Source organism: Silene latifolia, chromosome 9 (assembly GCF_048544455.1).
Source record: "Silene latifolia isolate original U9 population chromosome 9, ASM4854445v1, whole genome shotgun sequence".
Classification (NCBI taxonomy): domain Eukaryota; kingdom Viridiplantae; phylum Streptophyta; class Magnoliopsida; order Caryophyllales; family Caryophyllaceae; genus Silene; species Silene latifolia.
The window spans coordinates 1,768,576-1,784,008 of NC_133534.1; the positions used below are offsets into that span (position 1 = coordinate 1,768,576).

The following is a 15,433-nucleotide window of genomic DNA, read 5'->3' on the forward strand; positions in this document are numbered from 1 at the left end:
TCCGGATAAGAAAGTAACCCAACATGACCTAAACTATCTTAGCCTCAACTAACCCGCCCTATATCCGATCCAATTGACCAGTTTACAATTTAAGTCCTTATTCAATTAATCATCAATGGGACATTGGACATTGGACATTGGGGGCCACAACCAAACAATACCCCATATTCCATAACCTTTTTATAAGCATACATATGTCCCCTTCATTTTGGCAGTATGTTTTGTCTCTATGTTTGGTTGTTTCTGTAATCACTGAAATCTAAAGCTTTACCAAACATAACCACACCAATTCACTGATTTTCATCCCGTTTTTACTTCATTTACCTCCCACACCTGCCCCTACTAGTCACTGCTGTCAACGGTAGACATCCCGATTAATTCCGAAACAACATTATAGTTAGGGTTAAATTATTGATATTGCATTTACTCAAACACACCGTTCTAACTACTTATGCATAAAGGTTAGTCCTTATTTTCCGACCGTAAAAAAAAAAATGTAATTTTTAGAATATTTTTAGAATGGAATCACAGGGAATGAAAGAAGGCAGAGAACAAAGCACCAAAACAACACTAAACTCCCACATGGAATTTGTGGGGATCAGTTAAATTAGTACTACTAGTAATATTGTTGGACAGTAAAACACTCAAAAGCACAAATTTTTTCACTCTTTTTTATATTTGAGGTGTGCCCAAATCTCTAGAATCTCAGAAATTCAGGTTTTTTTTACCCATTGTTATTATTAAATCGATTGTGAGTGTCGTCTTATCTAAGACGGTCTTAAGACGGTCTTAGGTAAGCATTTGTGTTGGTATACTAAAAGAATTATGCCCATTATCCACTTTATTGTGTTTTGTTTCAGCTTTCCTGAAATGGGTTCTGGTTTTAACAACTTTTGATTCTCAAAAGATTTCATCTTTTGCAAGAATTTTACTGTTTTTGTGAGTTTTCTGAAGTTGGGTATCTTCATTGAGCAGTAGAAATCCTGTCTTTTGCTTCAAAAAGGTGGAGAAAGTAAGAAACATTGCATTACTGAAGCACTCAAGGTAAAATTTGGTAAAAAGGAGGTGAAATTTGGTGGGAAAGTTGAAAAAGTTGTTATCTTTGTTTTTGGCAACTATTTGTGAGCAATAAGTGGATTTGGATAAGGTTTTTTAGGTAATAAAGTGTCTAAAAACTTGAAATGAAATGTCTCTAATTGAGGCAATAGGGTAAGGTTGCGTACATTCTGCCCCGTTCACGAGCCATTGAGGCACTGGGGTAATGTTGTTGTTGTGGTGGTGAGTTGCAATTGGGTTTTGATTGTTTTTTTTTTGGCATAACTGTCTGAAAAGAAGTAAGAAAGTTATGGGGAGAATGTTTTTCCTGTTATGCACCATAGCATTGGTGTTCCTGATACTGATGGAGACTGCTTTTTCTACTCTCTCACCAACTGGAGTAAATTATGAAGGTTTGTTTCTTCAACTGGTATCTAACTTACCAATGTTTTGTACTTGTGTAATTTGTGCAAACGTATGGAAATGACTTGAAACGAGGGAGTTCCGATTTGTTCAGAACAGTTAGAATGTCAGACTACCTGAAATTCATTGCTATATGTAGTTTTAATCTGACAGTACAAGTATAATGCTGTAAAACCAATCAAACATTTCCATTTAGGGGTGGAGACATAAATTCCCTTGCTTGATGTTACCTAATTTTTTTTATGGGCCACAATAATAATTGAATGCTGTTTTGTTAGTAATTTCTTCATTAAATTCTTAGATCCTCATTTGTTGTACATTACTCATTTCAGTTTGTTTAATACGAGTACGGTTTGCTTAAGACTGTCCTAAGTTAAGTCGTCTCATAACCCTCCTTTTATTTGAGCCTTATTTAAATCGGTTGTGAGTGCCGTCTTAACCAAGAATCTGTGGCTTAATAAATACTGATCGGAGATTAGCAGTCGTCTCATAACCCTCCTTTTATTTTCACATTTGAACAAACTTGCTTTGCAGTTGTGGCTTTGATGAGCATAAAAAGTGAGTTGAAGGATCCTTATAATGTGCTTGAGAATTGGGACATTAATTCTGTTGATCCTTGTAGCTGGAGGATGATAACTTGCTCTTCAGATGGCTATGTTTCTGCTTTGTAAGTCTATTTTAATGCACATAAACTCATATGAGACGGTTTTACATGTGACAGTGAGACCAACCCATCAACCCAATAATTAAACTAGGAAAACATAAGGACCTGGGTTGGTCTCACATTTAGAATGTCTCAACTACGACTCACTGATTCAAATTTCCCCATTATTGTGATTCTTTGTGGGGTATCGGATTTGGCTCAACCCTTTCGTGTGTATTCTATGATGACGTCCAGCGTCCGCTTAAAAATCCGTTTGTTAAACATTCTGCTAAGAGCATGTCACTTATCCTATGTGGCCTGTTCATAACGGATGAGGCAACCGTGCATGTTTTACACTTCCATTATTTGGGATTTTATCTTCTCATCAGAATTCTATGTTCTGATTGCTATATACTTAAACTTGTTGGTCAGGGGGTTGCCAAGTCAAAGTGTATCCGGGATGTTATCTCCTGCTATTCAGAACCTTACTAAGCTGGAGTCAGTGTAAGCTTTTCGCTGAATGTTTCTTACTTTCGGTTTCTGGTTTACTACAATCGAGTCTGGTTTTGTATTATCTATATTAGTTCTTAGAAAGTTTAGCTTACTAATATTATGCCAATTGTTTGTCTGTGTCTTGTAGGTTACTGCAAAATAATGCAATATATGGCTCTATTCCTGCTGAGATTGGGAAATTGGAAATGCTTCAGACACTTGATCTTTCAAATAATAAATTCATCGGAGAGATACCCAGTTCATTGGGACGTCTGAAGAAGTTAAATTATCTGTAAGTTCCTTTATTTTGTTTATTGACTGTCAATGCCTGCTAAAGTGCTAGTAAGCTTCAAGATGACGGTCGAATGGTCAATGCTTTAAATTGTGTTCGATATTTAGTGGGACAAGTAAAAACTGCCAATTTGTCAAAAAAAATTCCATTTTGCGTAATTTTAATTTGATTACTCTTGTTGTTTGATGTTATTTGATCTTTGCGTGTTTTCTGAATAAGTCAGGCGGCTTAGCAACAACAGCCTTACTGGACCTTGTCCTGATTCTCTCTCGCAACTTGAAGGTTTAACTCTTGTGTAAGTTTGCAACGTGTCACATATGTCATATATGTATGTTCATGAAATACAAGCTAAATATAATGAGGCATAGCTAAGATCTGATTTATATATATGAATGGTTTTTAGGGACCTTTCCTTCAACAATTTAAGTGGTTCCGTGCCCAAGATATCTGCGAGAACCTTCAAGTAAGTTTTTTTTGGTTGATTTGCTATTAGATTGTATAACATTCGGCTTAGTGCGTTTTGTTGACGAAGTTTACCCCTTACATAATTGATCTTTCAGGATAGTTGGCAACCCTTTAATTTGTGGAACAACATCTGGTACCAACTGCTCTGTGGTATCTCCAGAGCCACTTTCCTTTCCTACAGATTCTCTTAAAGGTACCTAAATGGAAATTTTACCATGTTTTCTAAAAAGTGTTTAGGAAATTTCCTATGAAGCCAAAGTACACTATTCGTTGTTTCTTAATTATGATGGAATGAAGTAAAATGACTCGCTAAATTGGCTGCTCCCACTAAATTGACGCAACTTTCATAATGGGTCATTCAGAGATAGTTCTCCACTGCACGTCTGCGCTAAATACAGGGATAAGGTGACGTACATTTGACCCCACATACCCTGCCATTTACGGAAAGATTTGAGACAGTGGGGTGATATTTCTTTCAAGAAAGTGCGCTGATAAATTCAGTACCTTGGCTTCTAGGATTCATGTTTTGCGTTTACTGCTATTTCTATTTGATTGTTGTTTTAGTCAGTCATATGATTGCTCTATCATTCAGGTCAATCAAAGGCTGGAGGAAAATTTCACCACTTTGCTGTAGCATTTGGCGCAAGTTTTGGTGCTGCTATTTTGGTCATTAGTATCATCGGGATTGGAATTTGGTGGTGCTATGGACGCAACCGACAGATCTTTTTTGATGTAACTGGTCAGTTACTCAGAAGCTCCTCTTAAAGTTTTCTTCTTGGGTTGAACAAAATGAACTCTATATTTCACCAATAGAATGAATTATAGTGTTTCAAAGATCTTTCGAGTGATTGTTGCCATATCTGTCCTCTGTGATTTCCAATTAGGCAGTGTCACACTGTCACATTATGATGTCAGATCAACCCATGTAACTAGTACAGCCACTTCATTTAGGAAATATGGATCAGTCTCAGTACGGTATTATCGTGAGGCTGTCAAGATTTTGCGAACTCTTAAAGGGCAAAACCATTAAACACAGACCACTGTTCACTGATCCTGGAGACAGCGAATAGTCTAATACGGAGTAAATACTAAGCATCCATGGGAATATGTAGGCCAGTTGATTTCACACTACTGATAACTGTATACTACTGTTGCATGCCAAAACATGGTTAGTGCTTTTTTTTTTTTTTTCAGTAGGCGCAGTAGTGTCCTTACAAGTCACGGGACTGTATTGGAGCTCAAAATAAATCGACTTTTCACATAACATGAGTCAAATTTAGGATGAAAGGTCTCTCTTTAAAACACTCATGTATGCTTATAGTAATTTGGTACTAGTTGAAGTCTTCAGTTGTTAAGACATTGACATCATCTTGGTTTTTATCCAATTGTTTTCTTTTATTGAAGCAAGCTGGGTTATTCAGCAATTTTTCTCGGTAAAATCACTAGTACTGGACACTGGTACTCATGACCTGTACTCAAACCCCGTCAGCACCAAAGTATACTTGATGTTGAACTAATAGATACAAACTGATCTTATTTGGTTGGCAGAACAATACGACCCTGAAATATGCCTCGGTCATCTGAAGAGGTATAGCTTCAAAGAGCTACGTTCCGCCACAAGCCATTTCAACGCGAAGAATATACTTGGAAGAGGTGGTTTTGGTATAGTTTTTAAAGGCAGTCTGAATGACGGGACACTGGTGGCAGTGAAAAGGCTGAAGGATTATAATATGACTGCTGGGGAAATACAATTTCAGACAGAAGTTGAAACTATCAGTTTAGCTGTGCATCGTAATCTTCTCCGGCTCTGCGGATTTTGTTCAACTGAGAATGAGCGGCTTCTTGTCTATCCATATATGCCTAATGGCAGCGTAGCATCTCGCCTCAAAGGTTAGTATCTTGCTAGGATTATGTTTTCATTCTTCCTCAACAAACCTTATAGTTCTGTATTTAAGGTTGAAAATGTTCATTTTTCCCTTTTGTTGTAGATCATATTCACGGAAGACCCGTGTTAGACTGGTCGCGGCGTAGGAATATAGCATTAGGGACAGCGAGGGGATTGTTGTACTTGCATGAGCAGTGTGACCCTAAAATCATTCACCGAGATGTTAAGGCTGCTAATATTTTATTGGATGAGGATTTTGAGGCGGTTGTTGGTGACTTTGGGCTAGCTAAACTGTTGGATCATCGGGATACCCATGTGACCACTGCGGTTCGTGGGACTATCGGACACATTGCTCCTGAGTATCTTTCAACAGGTCAATCATCAGATAAAACTGATGTCTTTGGGTTTGGAATACTTCTCCTTGAACTTATCACTGGCCAAAAAGCTGTGGATTTCGGACGTGGTTCTAACCAGAAAGGTGTCTTGCTTGATTGGGTATTTTCCTTTCCAAATTCCCTTCTCTTTCCGCGGCTCAGTTATTAACAATCATTAGAAAATAGCATTCTGTGTCGATGTCTCAAATTTTGAGACACGCGGACCTTGTTCTAATGCTTATGTGTCGATATTTTTCAGGTAAAGAAGTTGCATCAAGAAGGGAAGCTTAATCAATTGGTAGATAAAGACTTGAAGAGTAACTATGACCGAGTAGAATTAGCAGAAATGGTACAAGTAGCTCTATTATGTACACAGTTCAATCCGTCCCAACGTCCAAAAATGTCTGAGGTTTTAAGAATGTTGGAAGGTGATGGTTTGGCCGAAAAATGGGAATCCGAGACACCCAGGTCACGCTCCGGTGAAGGTCAACGGTATTCTGATTATATTGAAGAATCGTCTCTGGTGGTTGAAGCTATGGAGCTTTCTGGCCCAAGATGACCCTGCTCTTTATGTCAATACTGTAATCCAATTTGTAAAGGAATATAAGAATATGAAGGATTATTTTAACCTTTAGGATTAGGTTCTTTGATCGACTGTCGAGGTTTATCAGTCAGTAAGCTAATCGAAATGAAATTTTGGTGCATTGTGATTGGTAATCAATTGGAAAATGTAATTGTAAAGTGTTACCGATGTTTATCTTCATCTATGTGACTACGACAATGGAAATGTCAATATGTCGTCTAGAATTCTTGACTAGATGATGAAGTCGATGTATGATACTCATGATTTACATTCAAATTTATTCGATTTAAGGCTGTTTTGATGTTTTCATAGTTTCTGTTACAGCAAACAGGATACAAATGGCTTGTACTGTGCTAAGTATTGAAATCGTAGATTATGCTTGATTTCTGCTATACAATTTCTCGTAACACTTCTGCCTTTGGCTTCGAGAAATATGTTTCTCCGATTCTTTGAACACAAGCAGTATTCAGAAACTCAGATTTTAGACATGAGTTGGTGTACTGTCTACTGAGGATGCAGACTGTACTTTTTTACCTCTTTCGCTCCTGCTACTGTCGGCAAATTTTAAGCTTACCTGATGCAGGTCTTGTTGCTGTTCCTGCAAATCCCATTCTTTCATGTAGTAATCTACTTCTGTAACTTCTGCTTTCGGACCACAGAACATTCCTCCCCATTGTGGAAAGTATATGAAGGTTATCGGAATGCTACATGCTATGATCATAATTCCCATGTAAGTTATCCCCAATTCAGTCGTGTAGCGTGATCCTTTGAAGAAAATCAGTTGTGTTATAACCGCTCCCACGTTTCCACCTGCTCCGGTCATCCCCGATATCACTCCCAATGATCTGTAAAAAAAAAAATTCAGAGAATTGAAAACATATCAGTTTCGGAAACTGGGTAAGTCTGCGTACATCTGACCCCCTTATCCTGCAATTTGCAGGAGCCCTTGGGGCACTGGGTTAATTTTGGAAAATTTCCGAAGCATGTTAAAATAAAGTTTTACCTTCTGGAGATGAAAGGGACAACCCCAAAAGTAAGTCCACAGGCAGCCTGAACAAACATAGAGAACACAACCATCACAGCAACTGACGCGGTCAGCGAGCTAACCCGTCCTAATAATATACACAGCAGGCCGCCAATCGTCTGAATAATCCACCACCCCCATAATCGCCCCCTCATCCCGAACTTCTTCCCTAATAAATCTGAGACCACTCCGCCACCAGGCCTGGCAAATAAATTTGCCAGACCGAAACTTGCTGCAATAACTCCTGCAGTGTGCAGGTTTAAATCAAACCTGTCGTAGAAATACTGCGCGATAATATTGTCTACTGTCAGTTCCACCCCAAAACAGTACCCATAGCATAAAGCTGTGATCCAACCCCTGTAATTCGCTACTCCGTGTTTCATAACCTTGGTGAAATTATCCTTGTGCTTCTCACCTGACTTATGTAGCTGCTGGTAGTTTCCGTCAGGCATGTCTTGCCCAAAAATCATTACTGCAAAAGCCGAAACTGTCTGAAAAAGGGCAGGTATGAAGAATGCAATCCTCCAAGCAGTAAAGCTCTTAGCACCAATCTTTACGATGAGATTGTATACGAATGGCATTATCAGCTGTGTTGCACCTCCTCCAAGGTTTCCCCATCCACCTAAGAAGTACGGAACACGTTAGCATCAAAATTGTTGTTGTGACTCCCGATACAAAAAAAATAAAAATAAAATAAAAAAAAGGGGGAATTTTTGCCAGTTACCTGAGACCCCATTGGCACGACCAACTACAGGAGGCGAAAACATAGAGCTCATCCAAAACTGAGTCGAAACAAACGTGGCCAAAGAAAAACCAGTGAAAAACCGGACCAAAAGAAACCCGGTAGCTGAATCTGCACTGGATGTAAGGTACACAGCGGGCGCAGTCAGGAGGGTCAAGGACGCCGAGGCAAGCCGTGGACCAACCAAGTCACAGGCAGTCCCCATAGCGATACGAGCAAAAACTGCACCTGAAACTGATGCAATTCCTGCATTTCCAATATCTGTTGCTGTCAGGTTAAGGTTATCTCGGATAATAGGTAACAGTGGCGGCGCTGCAAAACTGGAGACGAAACAGGCGAAGAATTGTACCCATGACAGGTGAAATGCTCTCATATGAGGGTTTGCCACAGAAAATATTGGAAAAACTGTGGATTTATGCTCTTTATCTACTGGCAGAGCAAACTGTTTTGGGTCTAGATCATTATTTCCCTTAACAGTCGTCATGATCGCCCTTTTCGACTAAAAACCCGTAATTTTGTGTGTTAATGAATAATGATGTTCTGAACTGTGAGATATCAGGAAAGTTGCATTCTTACTTAAACATGTTTCATGGACTGAGACTTGGTGAATCGTTTAGCTATTTGATACTATGAAAAGGAGAGGAATATTCAAAATTTTGCATAGTCAAAGTCTTTAAGCTGTGAATTTGAGATCTTAAGTAGAAATTTTGTGAAGAATTGATAGTATAGGTTGCTTTCAAAGTGTGGGATGTGTGTTGTTTCTTAGCTAGTTGGTTTGACTTGAGAAATTTAAGAAATGGTGATATTCAAAGAATCTAAATGAAATTATGTTGATTTTAGGTTTATATATGGTATGGTAGAGTAATTTTTCATTTTACAAGTTTAAACGGATCAATTATTAGGATAATATTAATGATCGCAGAATGATATTGTGTCAGATAACGCCAGAGTGTGAAACATCATCTAAAACGGCGCCGCTTGTCGTTCAGACGCTCATCACTGCATCACAATCGTATTCAATACATTATCAACAACTGCCTCTGAAACTGCTCACATCACCAGAATTGTGATTTTAAATGATGTAGTGTCAGCTAATAGAAGATAGTGTGAAACATCATCTAAAACGGCGCCGCTTGTCGTTCAGACGCTCATCACGCCATCACAATCGTATTCAATACATCATCAACAACTGCCTCTGAAACCGCTCACATCACCAGAATTGTGATTTTAAATGATGTAGTGTCAGCTAATAGAAGATAGTGTGAAACATCATCTAAAACGGCGCCGCTTGTCGTTCAGACGCTCATCACGCCATCACAATCGTATTCAATACATCATCAACAACTGCCTCTGAAACCGCTCACATCACCAGAATTGTGATTTTAAATGATGTAGTGTCAGCTAATAGAAGATAGTGTGAGACTGGTAAAAAAAATCTGTTCGCTATAAATATATAAAATATTTTTTTTAATTAATTGTATGGTTTAAGCTAGATTTTTTGCATATGTTTCAAATTCCAAAGTATCCCTATTTGAAGTTTGGATAGCTAAGTGACCAAAAAAAATTAGTTTGGATTGCTATAGTAGCAGTACTATGGTGAGCTTTTTGCTTCTTAAATGCTCTTTGGTGAGATATAGTAATTGTGACCTCTTCCCCTGTGTGCAAATAGAAGATGTAAAAATCAACAACAAATGTTCTTGTTGTTGTTGTAAGAAAAATGGATACATTAGGTTTAGATATTTTCACATTTTTTTTATATAAAAAAAGGTTGGAGTTTTATAAATATTTATAGATAATATATTTAGGGTGCTGATTTTCGCAGTACACATTTTACTCATCTTAGTACGTTGTTGACCATTTTACCCCTCTTATTTTCACTTCTCTCTCCCACCCAATTTCTAGTACAAAATGTGAGAAAAAAAATTGTACAGTCCAGTACACGGACAACCCCACCTCTGCCCATTCGATCTACAACCGCACAACTGACCCCTCCACCGGACTAACCAACTCTCCTCCACCAGACCACCACCTCCTCCCACCAGACCACCCACCTGCCCTTCATCGCACAAATTTATAGGACCATTATACCTGTCTGCGTCGTGCACCACCCTTTGCTACCACCCATCGCGACCCGCTGCCGCGACCTTTCCCTACCGGCGATGCCTCTCTAGTCCTCTACTCCCTCACTGTCACGACCAACCACCTGTGAACCACCTCCAACCACCACTATCAAGCCTCAGGAACCCTAAAACCAATAAATTACCCAATTTACTGAAAAAACCAATTAATTTGGTCAATAATTTACAATTAATAAATTAAATACATTTTATATGTTTAAATTTTCATCCTAATTGAAGAAATTGGTTGTTTTGAGTATAGTTGAATCACTTGAATGGTGAGGAATTGGGAGGAATTGGTTTAGCGTTGTTTTTAGCCTAAGGGTATCAAATGGAAAGTCTTGTGTAAATAGTACTAAAATGAGTAAAAAACGTACTGCGAAAATAAATTGCGTATATTTATTGTATATAAGACCTAACCTGAGACTAGATATACGATCTTGAATTAATTTTTTTGCATGTTTATTTGTATTAACTCGCTGAAATTTCAACACGTATGTGAGGTTTAACAATGGAAAACAACTTTTTTTTGAACTTGAAAAATATTTGGTTCTAGTAACATTTTTCATAAAAGTTGGTTTTTTTGTAGTTGCAGTTATAACTTAGATAACGTTTGCACATGGTGACATCCACTCGCGGATTTAGGGGGTAAGTGTCTGTCCCGTTTTCCATAGCAGATTATATACACTTCTACTAAGGAAGCGGTTATGTATGGATAAGAAGGAACTTGGCTTGGTAGTTAGTATGTTGCTCCCCCCTCAGGCGGCAAAATCATGTGTCTGTTCAACAGAGCGGTTATGTATGGATAAGATCAAGGAAATTGATTGGCTTGGTGGCTAGTACGTTTCTCTCCCTTGGGGGGCAAAATTATGTGTCGGCTATTAGTCATCGCAGAAATTTCAACAGGCATATGTAAACTAACTGTAACAATTTAAACAACTTTTTATTAAAGTTGAGGTAGATTTCATTTCTGATACTACTTCCATATTTGCCGTAATTTTGTGTGTTAATGATGTTCTGAACTGTGAAGTGAGACTTGGTGAATCGTTTAGCTATTTGTTACTATGAAAAGGAGAAGAATATTCAGAAATTTGCATAGTCAAAGTCTTTAAGCTATGAATATGAGAATTAATGAGAATCTTAGTAGAAATCAAGTATATTTTGGTGAAAAATTGATAATATAGGTTGCTTTCAAAGTGTGGAATGTGTGTGATTTCTTTGCTAGTTAGTTTGACTTGTGAAAGTAAAGGAATTGGTGATATTCAATGAATTTAAATGAAATTTTGTTGATTTTAAGTTTATATATGGTATGGTAGAATTAGTTTTCTTTTTACAAGTTTAAACGGATCAATTAAGATAACATTAATGATCGCAGAACGATATTGTGTCAGATGACGTCAGAGTGTGAAACATCATCTAAAACGGCGTCGCTTGCTGCTCTGACGCTCATCATCCTATCACAATCGTAATCTCATAGCAATACAACGTCAACTAATGTGACACATCATCTGAAACCACTCATCATCACCAGAATCGTAATTTTAAAATGATGCAGCGTCAGCTAATACAAGATATCATCTGAGGCTGGTATAAAAAAATTTGTTCGCTATTAATGCATTAAATATCTTTTTTTTTTTTTATTAATTGTATATAATTCTACAAGCTAGATTTTTTGCATGTTTCAAATTCCAAAGTATGCTTACTATAGTTTGGAACTTTGAATTGCTAAGTCAACAAAAAAAAAAATTCAAGTTTGGTTTGCTACAGGTACTATGGTGAGCTTATTGTTGTTGTCTGTTGATGCCTCTCTTAAATGCTCTTTGGTGAGGTAATAATTGTGACCTCTCCCTAGTGCAAATCAGGAGAGGTTACAACAACAAAAGTTGTTATTGTTATAGGAAAAATTGATACATTAGGTTTAGATATTAAAAAAAAAAAAGGTTGGGGAAAGGAGTTTTATAAATATTTATAAATGTATTTATTGTATATAAGACTTAACTTGAGACTAGATATATTATCTTGAGTTAATTTTTTGCATGTTTATTTGTCAACGCGCTGAAATTTCAACACGTATGTGAGATTTAACGATGGAAAACAACTTTTTTTTTAACCTAAAAAATATTTTGTTCTAATAACATTTTTCATAAAAGCTGGCTTATTTGTAGTTGCAATTATAACTTAGATAACGTTTGTACCTGGTAACATCCACTTGCGGATTTAGAGGGCAAGTGTCTGTCCCGTTTTCCATAGAAGCTTATATCCACTTCTACTAAGGAAGCGGTTATGTATGGATAAAAAGGAACTTGGCTTGGTAGTTAGTATGTTGCTCCCCCCACGGGAGGCAAAATCACGTGTTGGCTGCCAGTCACTGCGGAAATTTCAACAGAACGGTTATGTATGGATAAGAAGGAACTTGATTTGCTTGCGGTGGCTAGTACGTTTCTCTCCCTCAGGCGGCAAAATCATGTGTCGGCCGTCAGTCATCGCAGAAATTTCAACGGGCATACGTAAACTAACTGTTAAAATTGAAACAACTTTTTGTATTAAAGTTGAAGTAGATTTGATGTTGATACCACTTCATAAAAGTTGGTTTGTATCTATAATGGTACTAAGGATAACTTTTTATGACTTCTGATCACATTGGTTAAATTTCAACACGAAATAAATTTAACTTTAAAAACCATAAATTTTGATTTTGATGTGGGAAAGTTTTTTTGAAGTCGTAATAATAGCCCCGATAATATTTCAGCATACATATATCATTGAAATTTCAATAAATCATTATAATTATTTACCTTAATTGGGTTCACATGACTACCTTTAATTTAATGGACAAGTTATAAAGCTGTGAGATTTTGGGAAAAAGTTGCATTCTTACTTAGGAATATCATGCTTCATGCACTGAGACTTGTTGAATTGCATTAAACTTTTTTATGGCTATTTGTCTATTTGATCACATGAAAAGGAGAAGAATATTCAAAAATTTGCATAGTCAAAGTTTTTAACTAGTGAATCTGAGACTTGATGAGAATCTTAAGTGGGACTTAAGTATATTTTGTGAAGACTTGATAGCATATGTTGCTTTCAAAGTATGTAATGTGTCTTCTTTTTTAGCTAGTTGGTTTGACTTAAAATTAAAGCAATGGGTGAATTGGTGATATTCAAAGAGTCTAAATGAAATTTTATTAATTGTGTTTACATATGGTATGATAGAACTATTTTTCTTGTTACAAATCCAAAACAATCAATTAGAACAATGCCACCGTCAGAACTGTATTACGGAATGACACTGCATCAGCCAATACAAGACATCATCTAAAATAAACTGTTCGGCACTCATAGCCCTCAAAATCGCTATCTTATAAAATTGTTCACATATGTTGTGCATACTGACATGTGTGAACGAGAATTAACTTCTGAAAACAACTTTTTTTTTTCGTCTTGACTCTTAAATAAGATTTGGGATTTAATAATGTTTTGATAAAAACTTGTATGAAGTTGAAAATGACATTTTAGATAATGTTTTATATGTTAATAGAGATACCAACTTTAGGAATCAAATGTTTTTGACATATACCATTTCATTAATTAAGTCATCAAATCCTACTTTAGGAATTAGGATCAAAACCTAATCAAGTCGTAACATGCTTCATGCTTGTATCTATTAAGTCAAAGTCTTTTTAGATATGAATCTTGAGATTCATTGAGAATCTTAAGTGAAAATTAATATATTGCTTTAATTTCAAAGTGTAATGTATTTTGCTTCTTTGCTGACCGGTTTGACTTTTAAAAGTAAAGTAATTATATCGCGTCGGTTAAAAGTTCATATTTAAAAGCTCGTCACTATTAAAATCGTAATCTAGAAGGATATATCGTCAACTAAAGTGAGAAATTAAAATCGTAATCTAGAAGGATATATCGTCAACTAAAGTGAGAAATTATCTAAAACCACTCATCGCGTCATATTCGTAATTTCAGAATGATACAATGGCAGTTAGTGCGTGATATTATCTGAACCGCTATAATTATCATTTTATATAGTACGACTGTACGAGTATATATATATACTGGATCACAAATTCTCATTTGTGACAGACATATCCATCGCAAGCTTGTGACGGGTCAAATATTATCCAAATGGGAAGATAAGACAAAAACAAATTGCCTAGGGAGTAACATTCTGTTTTGTCTTATCTACCCATGTGGGTAGTATTTGACCCGTCGAAAGCTTGTGACGGGTATACCCGTCATAAGGAAGATTTATTGATCTGATATTGGATATGGTTCTACTAATTTTTTTTTTTTTTTTTGCATGTTTCAAGTTCCAAAGTATCCTCATTGAGTCGTATAGTTAGGATTGCATTCGCATGGTGAGTTTGTTGTCGTTGTTGCCTTCTTAATTGTGATGTCTCCCTAGTGCAAATCAGAATGATGTACAACAAAACAACGAAAATATTTCTATTGTTTTGGAGAAGAAAATTGATATAGATATATAGATATATTCCTATCATAATATTAATTTTAACAAGAAAAGTTTGGAGCTTTTTGCATGCTTATTTTCTATTAACCCGATAAAATTTTAACATGTCTCTGAGATTTAATGGTGGAATTTTTATATCATAATTTTCAATAAACATTATCCAAACTACAAGACCCAAATTGAGAATAGATCTTCATCACAATCTTTACTTATGAGTATAATTTTTGCATTTATATTATATTAACTTGCTTAAATTTCAACAGAATATGAGGTTTAACGTATAGTGAAAAACAACTTTTGAATAAACTTGAAATAGATTTTTTTTCATAACAGTTTTCGTAAAAGTTCGTATAAGAAATTTTTTCAATGGTTCATAAATTTTTTTTTTCCTCAAGGGTTCATCAAGTTATAACATGGTCTTATAAGCAAATCTATCACCTTATATAAATTAGTTCGACTAAAATAAATTTTTTATAATATTATTTTATGTGGTCAACTAAGAAAATTATGTTGATTGTCCTAAAAGTTTAGAGATGTTCCCTAAATTCCTACTCACATGACGATGCTCGTTGACTTTATATATGAAGTCAAAATAATGAAATCATAGTACTACTTGTATAATTGTATTCATATCTACTTGTTTCGAGAAAATAAATTGTTTAGCATTAAACTTTGTGATTTCATATAGTTTTAAAAGGCAAAATAATAGTTAAACAACCACGAAGAAGAATTAGTGTAGGTTTGCAAACAAATATTTGGAACGGTAACAATGATATTAAAATTATTTGCAGTAATAAAACATTAGCTGGAATAGCTCAGTTGGTTAGAGCGTGTGGCTGTTAACCACAAGGTCGGAGGTTCAAGCCCTCCTTCTAGCG

At 36.1% G+C, this 15,433-nt stretch overlaps 2 protein-coding genes and 1 non-coding gene across 3 annotated transcripts; 2 read left to right on the forward strand and 1 right to left on the reverse strand.

Moving 5' to 3' along the window:
- The first annotated feature begins 213 nt into the window (after window positions 1-213).
- LOC141598641 (protein NSP-INTERACTING KINASE 3-like) lies at window positions 214-6,498 on the forward strand. The gene is made up of 11 exons (XM_074418347.1): window positions 214-1,448; window positions 1,993-2,125; window positions 2,534-2,605; window positions 2,742-2,885; window positions 3,109-3,180; window positions 3,289-3,348; window positions 3,446-3,543; window positions 3,943-4,089; window positions 4,899-5,240; window positions 5,339-5,730; window positions 5,869-6,498. Exons 1-11 carry the CDS (start codon window positions 1,346-1,348, stop codon window positions 6,166-6,168), a joined length of 1,863 nt encoding a protein of 620 aa, XP_074274448.1. The 5' UTR covers window positions 214-1,345; the 3' UTR covers window positions 6,169-6,498.
- On the reverse strand, window positions 6,445-8,775 carry LOC141598642 (high affinity nitrate transporter 2.5-like). Its single transcript, XM_074418348.1, has 3 exons — window positions 7,941-8,775; window positions 7,196-7,838; window positions 6,445-7,037 (listed from the first exon to the last, which is right to left on the reverse strand). Exons 1-3 carry the CDS (start codon window positions 8,440-8,442, stop codon window positions 6,674-6,676), a joined length of 1,509 nt encoding a protein of 502 aa, XP_074274449.1. The 5' UTR covers window positions 8,443-8,775; the 3' UTR covers window positions 6,445-6,673.
- Window positions 8,776-15,359: 6,584 nt separating this feature from the next.
- TRNAN-GUU (transfer RNA asparagine (anticodon GUU)) lies at window positions 15,360-15,433 on the forward strand. The gene has a single exon. It is a non-coding gene; the product is annotated as a tRNA-Asn (tRNA).

Excerpts from the sequence above, each read along its gene's own strand:
- LOC141598641 (XM_074418347.1), top strand. The coding sequence starts at position 1,346 with ATGGGGAGAATGTTTTTCCTGTTATGCACCATAGCATTGGTGTTCCTG. Across the intron at positions 1,449-1,992 it reads AACTGGAGTAAATTATGAAG|TTGTGGCTTTGATGAGCATA; the intron begins GTTTGTTTCTTC and ends CTTGCTTTGCAG. Across the intron at positions 3,181-3,288 it reads CTTGAAGGTTTAACTCTTGT|GGACCTTTCCTTCAACAATT; the intron begins GTAAGTTTGCAA and ends AATGGTTTTTAG.
- LOC141598642 (XM_074418348.1), bottom strand. The coding sequence starts at position 8,442 with ATGACGACTGTTAAGGGAAATAATGATCTAGACCCAAAACAGTTTGCT. Across the intron at positions 7,839-7,940 it reads TCGTGCCAATGGGGTCTCAG|GTGGATGGGGAAACCTTGGA; the intron begins GTAACTGGCAAA and ends CGTACTTCTTAG. Across the intron at positions 7,038-7,195 it reads GTCCCTTTCATCTCCAGAAG|ATCATTGGGAGTGATATCGG; the intron begins GTAAAACTTTAT and ends TTTTTTTTACAG.